Genomic DNA, 14,750 nt, shown 5'->3' with positions numbered 1-14,750 from the left:
CTGATGGCTCATGATCAGGGAGTTGGCACTCAACACGACAAAACTCCTTAATCATTTTTAGTTGGAGCCATACAAACATTGGAGCCATACGGCTCCAATGTTTTATTTTTTTCCTCGAGGCACTTCCTATGGAAGGTGTCGTCGTACAAACTTCAAAGAGAGCTCATTCGAATGGAAATCGAGAGCTCCAGTGCCCCTTTTGAAGGGTCAAAAATGATTGGAAGGAAACTAACCTCTCTTCCACGCCCACCAGTTTTCAAAACACATCCACTCAAAATTTTGAGATAGCCATTTTGTTCAGCGTAGTTAATTTCCAGATAAAAATTATGCTTTTGAGGAGGACACTCCACCTTAGCCCTTAGGGCAAGGGTTGTAAGTTATTCCCCTGGGGGTATATAAGGTTTTTATAGAAAGCTTTGTCGTAGAAACTTCAAAAAGGACTCATTCGATTGGAAATTCAAAGGGCTAGTGCCCTTTTTCGTAGAAACTTCAGAAAGGGCTCATTCGATTTGAAATTTAAATGGCTAGTTCCCTTTTTAATAGTCGAAAGGGATTGGAAGGTAACAAACACCCCTTCCACGCCCACCATTTCCCCAAACACATTCAATCAAAATTTCGATATAGCCATTTTGTTCAACGTAGTTGAAAGTTCCGGAAATTATATGTTTGAGCAGGACACTCCCCCCACAGTCTTCAGGGGCAACGATTATAAGTTGTGCCCTGGGAGCATATATGGTTCTTATGGAAGGAAGGCGTAGTAAGTTATGCCCTGGGGGCATATATGGATCCTATGGAAGGAATGTTCGTATAAACTTCAAAGAGGGCTTATTTGATTTTAAGTTGAAATTTCAGTTCAATTTTTAGGAGTCAAACGAGGCTGGAGGGCACCTAGCCCCCCCCCCTCCACACCCTTTTTTACTTTACCCATCCAATAATAACTTTGAGATAGTTATTTTCTTAAAAATAGTTCAAAGACCATATAACGAAAACTCCAGGGTCAAGACAGCCCCCCAGGGCCAGAGGGCAGGTGTTGTAAGTTATGCCCTGGAGGAATATATGGTTCATATTGAAGGGATGCCCGTAAAAACTTCAGAGATGGCTCATTTCATTGGAAATTGAAAGTTCTATTTCAGCTTTTTGAGTCAAAATAGATTGGAGAGCATCTAGCCCCCCCCCCCCACACACACCCTTTTCTTCAAATGCATCCAATAAATTTTTTTAGATAGCCATTAAGTTAAAAATTGCACAAAAGTCAGATAACAAAAGCTCAAGTGTCGTCACAGCCCCCCCAGGGCCCAGGGGCAGGCGTTGTAAGTTATGCCCTGGGATATATATGGTTCTTATGATAGGGATGCTCGTATAAACTTCAGAGAGGGCTCATTTGATTGAAAATTGAAAGTTCAAGCTCACTTTTTAATATTCAAAAGAGATCCGAGGGCAGCAAGCTCCCCCCCCCAACCCTTCTTTTTTCAAACCCATCTGATGAAAATTTTGAGGTAGACATTTTGTTAAAAATAGTTTGAAAATCAGACAAGAAAAACTCCGGTGTCAATACAGCCTTCCAGGGCCCAGAGGAAGGCGTTCTAAGTTATGTCTTAAGGGCATGTATGGTTCTTATGAAAGGGATGCTCGTAAAAATTTCAGAGAAGCCTCATTGGATTGGAAATTGAAAGTTCTAGTTCACTTTTTAAGATTCAATAGAGTTAAGGGCAACTAGCCCCTTCCCACGCCCTTTTTTCCTCAAACCAATCCGCTACATATTTTCAGATAGCCAGTTTTTTGGAAATTGTTCAAAAATTAGTTAACAAAAACTCCCCCCCCCCCGGGCCCGAGGGATACGGGTTGTAACTGTTGTCCTGGGGGCGTCTATGGTTCTTATAAAAGGGATGCTCGTATAAAGTTCAGAAAGGGCTCATTTGATTGGAAACTGAAAGTTCTAGTTCAATTTTTAAAAGATATCCGAGGGCAACTAGCCCACCCCCACACACCCTTTTTACCCAAGCCCATCCGATAAAATTGTTATAATAGCCATTTCATTAAAAATAGTTCAAAGGTGAGGATAAGTAACATTCCTGTGTCTAAGCAACCCCCTAGGGCCCGGAGCCAGGCGTTATGAGTAATTTTTTAGGGGAATATATAGTTCTTATGGAAGGTATGCTCGTATGAACTTCGGAGAGGGTTCATTTGATTGGAAATTAAAAGTTCCTGTTCACTTTTTAAGAGTCAAAAGAGATGACACTTTTGACACTTTTTAAGAGTCAAAGCGCCAATGTCGCAGTAGGTTTTAGACTTTTACAGTGAGAGAAGGAGGTCATACCTATGCTCTTGTTTGTAGTGATTTTTGTTCGTTTCAAGCTTGATATGCATATTCAATTTAAGTTTCACTCGTCTTAAGATTTAGTTATTTATTTACATTAATATCTATTGTATGTTTGTTTGCATTAATTGTTTGTTTCATTTCTGTTCGTTTAAAGTTTCATTTATACTTCAATAGGAAAATACTTTTTTTTGTTTTAAGCTTGATTTTCATATTCAATCCAAGCATTGAAAAATGAAAAACCAAGTGTAGCCGCGGGGTTTTTCTATGAAAATTATGTACTACACAATTTATTTACACAAATCACAAGCAACAATCTTTCAAATTAAGCAAGTTATATACAATTCACGTTAATGACTTCAATGTTTTATAAGCTTTTGAGAGGTATGACTATTGGATTTGAATATAAAAACGGACACTTATACTAGCAATATACTTCTATATGCGACGGCTAAGGATTTATATTTTGTTGGGAAAATAAATCAAGATATATCTAATATACATCATTGGTACCCTCCCAGTGTAAACATTAATAAAAAGCTACAAATTACTCCGTCCTATTTTAGTTTGCGAAAAGTAGTTGGACCCGATGTAACAGTCTCTCTCACCTTGGCAATAGTTCATGTACGAAAACACATGTAATGAGTTCTGTTGCTTTGACAATTGAAAAATTAAGAGCTAGTAGAAATAATATCAAACTACTCGTTCCTCATAAAAATACGAATTAACGACATATTGCTACGGGAACACATACCTACACCGAATCGTTTTATCAATGATGAAATTCCTTCTAAATTTACTTTGGCTTTTGTAAAAAGTCCTAATGTCTTTGGATCATGGACAAATTCTCGACATAAATTCGAAACGTTTGGATTTGTATCTCTTTTACGTGAAGTAAATTGAATTCCACTCTACAATTTATCGGTTAATAGATCCTACAGGACCTTATATGAATCGACTATGGAATCCCTAGATCGAGATTCATAATTATTTGAAAATGGTATAACAGTAGAAATGTTTGCTAAAACTTATGGTATCACTGTATTGGATTTGTTCGGTACTCAAGATATGACTATGGTCCGAACGGGTACAGTACGTTAAGAATGTACCATTCCCAAACCATTGGAGGAAAGTATTTCATTAATCGCACTAAATCAGTTTAAAACCTATAAGGATATTACCCCAGATGGTAGTATTCTATTAGACTTGGGACCATGAACAAAAATCATACAATCAATTTATTCAATTTGGACCCTCCAAATTCAAATCGTATGTCCAAATTCAAATCGTATCGCATGCCTTCGGATTTCGTCAATCATATCCAAAGTGTTAACAACACCCTTATCATTGTTAATAGTAAATCATCAACTGTAAAGACGGGGTATTGGCTATGCACCTTTCAAACATCAAAGAATGTTGAATTTTTTGATTCTCTTGGCCTACCGTATACGTACTACATACCTCACATTAAAAAGTTTCTTGAGCAAATTGGTAAATTTATTTTTCAAAAATAGAAGCGAGTACAAGACTTATCAATCAAAAGCTGTGGATTTCATGCGCTATTATATTTTGTTTTCGGATGTCGCGGGTACATTTACGGTCATTCAATCTTGGATTGAATGACTTTCTAGTTGAAAACACTCTTTCACAACTGAATAATATAAATTCTGGTGCCCTAAGAGTAAAATGCTTTAAAAATGTTTGTGAATTTGTTTATTAATAAAACTTGTATGTACAAAAAACGGTGTCCTTTACATTTTTCTTTTACGTATAGGTAATCATCGGAAACAATAAGTTGCAGCAGTTCATTAGGATTCAACTTGTATTCATCTTGGCATGCAATGTCAGGGTCAGATTTTGTACAATATAATATAACTTTATTTTTATTATATCTCTTCGTAAAGTAAATAATACTATTTCGATTCATATTATAAAATTCACGTTTTTTAATTTACTTATATGAAGCAATTTCACACAAAAATTTCTTTCATTTCACTCAAAATTCGAAAAATTTCACACAAGAATCAATTTCTGTAACATCCAAATAAAAGTCTGTAGGCTTATAGTCATGGTAGCCAGTATCTTCACAGCGATGTCATAAAAACCAGACTCTTTTATTATTCCAGCAATTAAAGTACAAACCAGGCTGTTCTTCCCAAAACAATTTAAAACCACGACGATACCAGTCTCTTAAAAATAAACTATAATCACGTTTAAGATGTTTTGCATTCATGCCAGGGTAAGTATTTTCCCATTGATCACAGTTATCATAGTGACAATTGGAGCTTAGGAAGCCTCAAGTATGAGTGTCACAAATCTCTTCAAGATAGGAATTACAGCCTTTAATATGCACTGTGTATCCTCTGTTTAATATAAGTTGGATTGCATAATGTAAATTTTTCATTATAGCCGTCAACAGAAGTACAATTCTCACAGGACGACCAACTGTTCAATGTATAAAAAATATTATTTTTACATGCGTAATACATGTTTTTCAATGTTGACAGTCTCACTTCCAAAAAGAATCTGACTCGCGATCAATAAAATGAAGGTCTTCTAGGAGGAAGCCTTACGTGACAAAATTTGTTTAGACAGGTGTTATCTAATTTTTTCTGTTTGCTTTGCAAAATGACCATCTAGGTAGTTGTTAAAGCGAAATCCCAATATCATTTTGTTTTGTTTAAATTAATATGTCATAAATTCAGTAAATCCATCTGGGCCAAGACGTAAAGGTTTCATCCAATAGTCCAAAGATAGAGACTAACTTCTCATTACATCTTGAAGCATTCCTTTAGAAAATGTTTTCCTCTGAAGAGATAACTCTAGAAAATCAACATCTAGAATTAACCATTTTTCCAATTTTACTAGATTCCGTAAGATTTTTTGTTTCTCAAATCTGATCATTTTTAATCCTGACACTCTCACTATCGATTACAAGCTAACAATGGATCTCACCGGTAGCAAACTTACTCTTTCTTATATATTGATTCAGATTGCCGTCTTGAACATATTTCACTAGTTTATTTAGTCCGTCTTGTAATCTTTGTATATGCATTAAATTCACCTTTGTTACAAAGCATAACTATTCTTCTGGCTTGAAATTGCTTAATGATGTAACATATCGCGCAAACATCTCGTCCAATTCTAGATTAGACGGCAACCCCTTGTAATTTCTACTGCAATATTAGGTGCTCTAGGTTTCATGTCACCATTGTTAGCCCCTTTAATATCCAATAAAGTAAAAGCATCCATTACTAAGAAATAATATTCTTAGTGATGACCCACTGAACTCTTTTTCAATACTGAAGCAAAGTCAAGCAAGATTACGTCACCCTCGCCTGTAAATATTGGACCATGGTGAATTCTTTTTACATCCGGGACTTCCCGGTTTACTAATGGACTCTAACATTCCCTATTACGTAACAACCAAAGAAAACCTTGGTTAAAGTAGCCCCTAAAGGTTTTTTAAAGAACAATATAAGAGATTCTGGGGTTTTGAAGCCCTGGCCCTCGTAGGTTTCTTAGAAAAAAAAAACTATTACGTAACATGCACCTGCATCTCTTAGAAAACATTCTCTATGATGAAACATGCAAGCCCTATTACGTAGATGTACTATAAACGTGTTGTAGTATTGCCCAGGTGTTCATATTAACGTCTTGAGGGAGTAGTACCTTCAGGTTTATCCCCTATCTGCCCGGTCAAAATCATTATGCCCCCACTACTACTAGTTGAAAGAAAAACATTATTAAAGCTATCAAAGTGGCATATTTGCATTATCTTGGGAACGAGAGATGGGGATCAAGCGTGATTTTTCAGAGTTTTTAGAAGTGTGGGAGACAAGAGGAATTCATATTTTGTTTTTAGAAGGAAAAGACGTGGGGGCAAAAACATGTGTTTCTGATCCTCCTTACATTTTGCAGCTCCAAATAGATCAAAAATTACATCCACAGGTTTCATGGTCAAATGGGCTCCATGCAATAAGCAAATTTGGTACTAATTCTTGCTCCGTTTTTTTGGAGCCCAAAAGAGATTTTTCATACAGATATGCTATTTTGGTGATCTGAATATTCGTAGTGTCTTTCAATCCACCACTCTTTCTCCCTTGGTCAAAATCTGAGATCCTTGAAAATGCTTGAAAATATTAACTTGATCCCCCAAGCCCTTACTGAGACATTGATGAGAATCTTTAAAAACTCGGTTGGTTTCTTTGGATTTACCCAGGTACAAGTGTTGTTCCTAGATTAAACCCATGTGAAACTCTGATAATACTGTGCTAGCGAACGATTAGCAATCTACTGAAACCTATCTAAGAACAACGGCAAATTTAAATGATTTAGGAATTTTGCCCTTGGCGATTTGCAGTTTATGCGAACCTGGGGCTATGTATACTGTACCTTTCAGTGTGTCTTCGCATCATGACTATCTCTAATATTACGTCCACTATTATGTAAATTGCAGGGAGGGGCAGGCAGCTAAAATGTAACGGGAGGAAGGTTGGTTGCCCTCAAATTACTTTTTGGCCCTTAGAAAGGGAATTAGAACTTTCAATATCAAGTGAGCCTCCTCCCAAGGTTCTTTGACTACCCTTCTATGAAAAGTGGACGAGGAGAAAAGCACTTTGGCCTCTTTTTGGCTCTTGGCCAAGAACATTTGCGGGTTGGGGGGGGGGGGAATCAATATTTTTATTTTTTTTTATTCTACACTGGTGTTTCTTTAGCCCCAAAAATTAAAAATACAAGTTTCAAGCTGATAAGAGAAACATTTTAGGCCCTTATCGTACCCTGTTGTTTGGAAAGGGATCGAATTGTTTTGATGTTTGTTTTGATCTTAGGTTCTTCTTGGCCCAACAACTTGCAGTTGTAAATTTCGAACAGATAAAGGAAAAACATTTGGCTCATTTCTGAGCCCCTACCCATTCCCCGTTGCAATGAAATGATTAATCTTTTTGACCCAGAGCATGATCACTGAAATTTTCAATTCAATCATACACCCAACATCAGACAAGCCACCCTTTCCATTATAAAACGTATTATGTGTAAAGAACCGGCAATTCAGATTACTTACTGTCCTTGTTGTCGGGGAGCCAAAGTTGAAAAAATCGTCAAATAACGATTTGTAAAACACATTTTGGTACATGAGTTCTGACTTTTGGAAATGACATTTTCGAACATGTTGATTCCATTTATTTCGAGAATAGCGACCACCGAAGTGTGCTTCATACTTTAATATGAAGTCAAAATTTCCCGCAAAATATTTCCCGCTTCGCGGCAGAAATCCTTTTCTTCATACCATTTATTTGCCTCTAAATGTGAATTTTTACTGTTCCATGCCTTTTTTTTTATATCTCTGCCAAGGGACTTTGTTGACAGCATTGGACTTCTGCACTACCTTAGTGGCACTGACACTACGAGCTTCGCATATTCTGTGGGTAAGAAGACATTCGTGAAAGCAGCTTTGAAATATTTTCTTGTTAGTGAAATGGTGGAATTGACAAGGAAAGTCAAGATCGCCTCGTCAATATATCTAATCATGTAGAGGTGGTAATAGAGGTGGCAAGAAAAGCAACAATAGCAGCCTATGGAAAGAATCTTACTGACTGTAACTCAATGACCTGTGAGTGCACTTTTTCCATAGAAAAAATAACTTGAAAAACCTTCCACCCACTGAAAATAGCTTTAAATATCACATCCTTACTATTGTATCTCAGTGGGGAATCATTTTAAAGGCTACGTAGAGTAAACCAATAATTCTAGATCCCCTGAATTTCGGATGGCTAGACAGTGATACTTTTTGGACTATTCCTCTGACAAATTCATTGTCACAGTGACCGACCTCTTTAAGCCGTGTTGCAGACCTTTGCAAACGTAGAAATATGTGCATTGGAATGTTCTCCAGTGCGGGAATCCGAAAGTGTGACTTGCTTTTCGCAAGTGCTGGGTCATGCGATCTTTCTGGTAGCGATGACGAGTTTGACGAAATAATCGCTTAAAAATATTGCTAAAACTATTTCATTAATGTATAATTAGGATTGCCTTTTACCTCATCAATAATTCTTACTCGTTCCTTGATAGTAGCTGATTTAGAAAAATAATCGCAAGAAGTTTTGGAAGTACTATTTGTGCGGGTTAAAATAAATGTAATGAAATTAAATTCAAACAATCGTATCTTAATAAACTGCAAAAGGAAAAGCTTGTAAAATCAGTCTGAAGCATATTGAAGCTGAGCTGAGCATAGAAAACCTAAATGTAGCTTTTTTTTCTGATGGTAAATTAACGATCGTCTATTGTTTTGGTAAGGTATAAAAAAGACAACTACAACCTTATAATAGAAAGCTTGACCTAGTCTGAGTAAAACAGAAAAATAACGAACTTAATTACGGAGAACAATCAAGCGCACCTTTGGCACTTATATTCCTCAGATAATCGTAATCCGTGTGGGCAATTTAGTCCTAAAGCACTATCAAATCACTTTTACACCTCGGATTACCATTTTGTCAGATTTTTAACTTTAGGTCCCAGACTGCTGCCCATAGGGGTATACCACCCCTAAGAGACATATTCATTGGACCTTTCAAATATTTAAATAAAAGGAATATCTCAAAATTTTGATTTGATGTCCTTGGAGGTTAAGTGGGGTTGTGGTATAAATTGGAATGGGACGGAGGTAGGTCACCCTCCAATAACCTTCAATTCTTATAAAGGGAATTAAAACTTCAATTTCCCATCGAATGAACCCTGCAAAAATTTTACCACCACACCTTCCTTACGAACTGGCCAGAAAAAAGATATTACATTGAAGACACGTGACTTGTTACATAGGCAGACCTAATGCGGTATTTTTGTTTATACTGAGCTCTTTGTGGCAAGACAATTCCCACACACATACTAAGATAAACTGCAGCAACGAAGAAATGTGATGATTTTAGTTCACATAATTTGTTTGGCTGTACTTTCTTTTCTTTTGAATGGCACTTGTTTTTTTTCTGTTTTTTTTTATTTCTCTTTATAGACAGTCTTCATTCAGTAGTAGTTTAGAAACTTTAATTTTTCTTAATTTTAGGTATGTTATTCCGCTGTTCTTGGTACTTTACTGCTATATTAAAATCACAGCAAATATCAAGGCAAGGGAAGCACCAATTACTGCAAGCCTTTTTGATTCTCCAATGGAAGAGACATTTGCAGACATTGAAAGGTTTAAATACTTTTTTACAAAATTCATTAGCTTTTAGAATGACTAAGCTGGAATAGATGTATTACATGCTATTATTCTTATGGGCTTTGATTTCTGAACAGTCTGATCCAGTGGGTAAAATTCAGACGGACTTCAGTTCTAAAATGCTTTTGATTCACACTGTGGACCCATATTGTCTCCTCAAGCAACTGCTTATGAATTGCAGAATGTCATTCAATGGTATAATTTTTTCTTAAAGGCTAATGTTGTCTGAGAAAGGAGTTCTAAAAATTACTAATCCACCTATAAATTACTTTAAGATACATATTTCATGGGCTGCGCAATCGCTGCCTAAGTGAAGAGCGATGTGGGCACAGTGTATTTTTTTTTATTGATTTTTTTTTTAGACCAGGACACATCGTATCGAAGGAGTTGTCGTAGAAACTTCTAAAACGGCTCATTCGATTCGAAATTCAAAGGGCTAGTGCCCTTTCTAATAGTAGAAAGTGATTGAAGGGCAATCAACCCCCTCCTAAACCCATTATTTCCCAAAACACATTCAATCAAAATTTTGCGATAGTCATTTTGTTCAACGTAGCTGAAAAGTCTGGAAATTATGTCTTTGAGAAAAGGTAGTTACCTTTTTAATAGTCAAATCTGGATGGAGGGCAATACCCCCCCCCCTCCTACGCCCATCAATTCCCAAAACCCGTTTAATCAAAATTTTGAGATAGCCATTTTGTTCAGCGTAGTTGAAAGGTCTGGAAATTATGTCTTTGAGGATGACACAAACTATGTTAAAGCTATTTTATTTCGTAATGGCTACCCAATCAACTTTATTGAATATATCATAGACGGACGTCTAAAAAACGTAAAACAGGAAAACAGGGAGCCTGTCCCCCTTAATTCAGCTGCTCAAGTACTTGAAAACAAAACTTTCACCGCAATACCATACATCTCGAAACTCAGTGAAAAACTTAAAACAATTAAAAAAAAAAACATAATCTATCCGTTTCTTTCAAAATTTAACAAAAATTTGAACATTTTTCAACTTTGAGAAAGAATAAACCAATTGTATACTGGGTAGTGGTGTCTAAAGAGTCCCGTGTTCATGTGGGAAGTTTTACATAGGTAAGACCCATCAAGAACTGGGGGAACGATTGCATGAACACAAAACTTCAATAGATAAGTCCCTGTGGTTTGAAAGTAAAACTTACAACTTTGATTTTGCTTTGGCCCTCCATACTATTGAAAATCCTTATCATTTAGTCCTTTTTGAAGAAGCAACTTTAATATCTACTGTTAATGACCTATCAAAATCTTTTAGAGAGGCAACAGAGATAAACCAAAAATATCTAGAAATAGAAATTTTGCTATAAATAGAGATACAGAAGATATTTCCTTAAGCCAATTTTATGATACCTTAAAAGATTAATTTAAGAAGATTAATTAAAAGATTCAGTTAGTCCCCCCCCCCAGTCTAATTTCAGACAACATGCTCGCACATCTGATGAAAACTGAATTTGCAGGCAGATAAAATCAATTGCTATACAAAGCATATTTGTCCAATCCAATTGGTGGATTGTCTTTAATTAATTCTGGCTGTTTTTTTTATTCAGTGTCTTTTCTCTTTTTGTAGAGTTAGATATTTTTTTTCTGAGCACTGAGGATGACTTGGCGGAGATCCTTGTCGAAATATTTGCTGTTTTTCGTTTTCATAGTTTGCTACTGGCTGATAAATTCCTCATTTTTTTTCTCTTTCTTTTCTTTGTTTCATACGTCAAGGTTCTTGTGGAAAAAAGGGGTCGTATGGACTCCGGAGGGGGGTCGTTTGATTGGAAATAAGATATTCTAGTTCTTTTTTAATAGTCAAAGCGATCGGGAGCAGCCCACCCCCCCCCCCACACGTTGCTATTTTCCACAAATGCATCCGATAAAGATTTTAAGATAGCCATTGGTTAAAAAATTGTCCAAAGATCATATAATAAGGCCTTTGGGGTGGACAGGATCCCCCAGAGTCTGGGGGTAAGGGTTGTAAGTTATGTCCCAGGGGCATATAAGGTTTTATTGCAAAGGTGGTCGTGTAAACTTTAGAAGAGGCTCATTTGATTTGAAATTTATAGTTCTAGTTCCCTTTTAAGAGTCAAACATGATGTAAATCAACTAGTTCCCCTCCCTAACATTCTCTTTTCCCAAAACACATTCACTTGAAATTGTGAGATAGCCATTTTGTTGCCAATAGCCCCAAAATCATATACCAATGTCTTTAGGGTAGACACAATTCCCTAGAGCCCATGGGCAAAGGTTGTAAATTATGCCCCGGAGCTCTTAAGGTTCATATGGAACGGGTGGATGTGTAAACTTTGTATCGAATGGAGCTCATTTGATTGGAAATCAGAAGTTCTAGTGACATTTTAAGAGTCAAAATTTAATGGAGGGCAATCAGCCACCTAAGCCTATCGTTCCCCACAATATATCCTATCGAAATTTTAAGGAACCTATTTTGTTCAGCATTGTCAAAATGTCCAGTAATTAAGTCTTTGGGATGTCAACCTCCCCACAGTCCTCAGGACAAGGGCTGTAAGTTAGGCGATTCGAGTAGAATGGCCATAATATCTCCCACGAGAACAATACCCCTTCGAATCCCGATCCGGACACTTTTTTTAAAAACTCCCACGAGAACCACGTGGTTAATGGTCCTTATATGGGCATAGCCTCCCTAGGGAGAAAGAGTGCGTAATCGGTCAATGACCTCTTTTTCCAAGGTCGATTTATTTGATGTTTCTATGTGTAATAACTCCGGAACGAAGGTTGCACATGCGCATTGAATTCTAACGGGGACAATGTTATTGATCTAGGACTCGAGGGGGAAGTGAATTTCCGAGAACTTGATTGCGTAATCGATCGTGAATGTTATGATCCAGAAATAGTATTTGTTGTTGATGCTCTCGCCAAATGTTATGAGTTTCCCGGAAACAGTTAGATCACGTGTTTCCTTCTCAGCCAATCAGCGAGTCGGTTACATCCTCCTTCTCAACCAATCAGAGGGCTTGTTACATATGATTTTCCCCGTTACATAACAACTCGCCCTTGAGATTTCGTATATAACGGACATGCAATGTGATTAAATTATCAGAAAGTATTTTGACACCGTGTAAACAACTAAAATGGATAATATTGATGAATTAGAAGCCTTGGCAACTACAATTTACCATGTAAGTTCCGTTTTAGTACATTTTCAAATAAAATTATTTTCCTTGGACATCCTCCAGTATATTCAGCTAAAACGTAAATATATTCCTTTACCCCCCCCCCCCCCCAAACCATTGTTTTACAATCAAATTCTCGCAAAAAGAAATACCATTTCGATAAATTCCTTCCTTCTATATTTCCAGCTAAATCCCCCCCCCACCAGTGTTTTACAATCAAATTCTCGCAAAAAGAAATACCATTTCGTTTAATTCCTTCCTTCTATATTTCCAGCTAAAGCGATCACTGACTTCTGTCAATTTTTAATGAAAATGCCGCTCTGTTTTGACACAAGACTCCAATGTGAGGCCTATAATTAGCTATCACCCTTTCTCTGTGACACCCGTCGCTATTAAGTCGCTAACTTGACAATACATTTCCGCAAGCATATAATTACTTTGTCACCCTTTTCCGATGTGTTCACGCTATCGGTCTAGCCAAATGGGTTTGTTTTGGCTGTAAAATTAAAACAGTTTTAAGCAAAAAGAGATCGCTGTATATTAAGCTTGTAGATTCGTAACCTGTATGGAAGTAGAGAAACAGATTCTAAACAAATTAAGTTTAACGATATATTTAGAACATTATGTGAAAGGGGGCAATACAATGCTTCTAACAGCTTCGTTCTAAGTAAATTATGTAATGGGGGAGGGCAATGCCTTCAATTCTACCGCCATCAGTGTAAAATGAAAACAAACAGTGCAGGGCTAGAAAAGTCTTTGGGAGTTGCATGAAGCTAATATTATGTATAAATTGAATAGCATTTTAACCTATGTTTGCATAATATAGGCCTACAGGTCGATGGGTTAACGATCTAATTTAAAGCCTATAGACCGGAAAATTTAATATTTTTCTAAATGATAAAAATAGAAACAATGATTCCTATCCTAAGGCTATAGACTACTGATTGTCTAATAAAAACTTTGGATTTTTATGCATAATATATTTCTCGCGAAATTTTTACTTTTTGCTTTACTGAAAAGAGATAAATTACATGGATGAGGGTACTAACTTTCTTTCTGTAAAAAAAAAAGGGGCAAATTATTTTGATACAAATTTTTTCTCTTCTTTTTAAGGCCAATTATGAAGAATGCCACCCACCAAGCAAGAGGGCTAGGCTAAATGAAGTAACTCCTGTAGGAGTATCACGGCCTTCCGTCATAAGGTATGCTGGGTTAACCAGGGGTGCACTACACCAAGCCCCCACGTCATCTATACAATCCGTAAGAGCTGAACCATCCAGAGCCACGCTTTACCAGCCCCCTGTGTCCTCCATGCAGACAGCAATAAAGTCTGTTCAAAAACCAAAAATAGAATGGGCGACTGCTCACAGGATGGTGAACCCCGCTGGGTCATCTGTACAAGCCAGTGACATCGCCGCCGCCACCACATCTATGCAAGCCACTGATAGTGTTGCCATAATTACACAAGAGTGTGAGGTTGCCCTCCAACACGCACTACCTGGTCCTTCGGGCACCCAAGCCCAGACGGATTATGCAAATGTAAGCATTTTTTCCTACCTTTCTATTTCTTCCATTGTTTTTTCCTTTTTAAATTCCCAATATAAACTTATCTCAGCGGGATATTAACCCCTCACCCCCCAAGCATTGTTTTCTCTGCTCCCCCCTCCCTCGGAGATATCTTAATGTAATTTTTTTGCAAAGAAACCACTCTTTTCTAATCTTTGCTATTTTCTATGCATTCCCCCTATCTCTTCGCCGCTATCTCATAAGCGAATATTTTTCATGGGTAATTTCAAGTCAATTAATGCTCACCATTTGAAACTCAAAATCCCCTATTTTTCACAATTGAATATCACATAGTTTAAAGAGAAGGAACTGAGAGATTATTCCCATTTATCTATCTGTCACATATGGACCCTGTAATTTGCGCAAGGGTATTTTAAAATAGCTTTCAATCTTACAAACCCTTGCCAATATTTTAGTGATGGGGAAACATTGTTGACAATATACTGAGTTAACGGTTTACAGCATTTAATTGTACTGTTTCCTCGTC

At 36.9% G+C, this 14,750-nt stretch overlaps 1 protein-coding gene across 1 annotated transcript in view; it reads left to right on the top strand.

Annotated features, from left to right (window-relative positions):
* Nucleotides 1-7,874: 7,874 nt before the first annotated feature.
* The window catches only part of LOC148953273 (uncharacterized), a 144,972-nt gene continuing 138,096 nt past the window's right edge, over nt 7,875-14,750 (top strand). The window contains exons 1-2 of the mRNA XM_089087597.1: nt 7,875-7,931; nt 9,378-9,509. Coding sequence (XP_088943723.1) covers nt 9,481-9,509 — 29 coding nt within the window. The 5' untranslated portion in view covers nt 7,875-7,931; nt 9,378-9,480. The remainder of the gene's footprint in view (nt 7,932-9,377; nt 9,510-14,750) is intronic.

The sequence above is a fragment of the Artemia sp. Qi Xiang Cuo genome, chromosome 4 (assembly GCF_049724085.1).
Source record: "Artemia sp. Qi Xiang Cuo chromosome 4, ASM4972408v1, whole genome shotgun sequence".
In the NCBI taxonomy this organism is placed as follows: Eukaryota; Metazoa; Arthropoda; class Branchiopoda; order Anostraca; family Artemiidae; genus Artemia; species Artemia sp. Qi Xiang Cuo.
The sequence above is the reverse complement of the archived record's forward strand: the minus strand, read 5'-3'. Positions and strand labels throughout refer to the sequence as shown.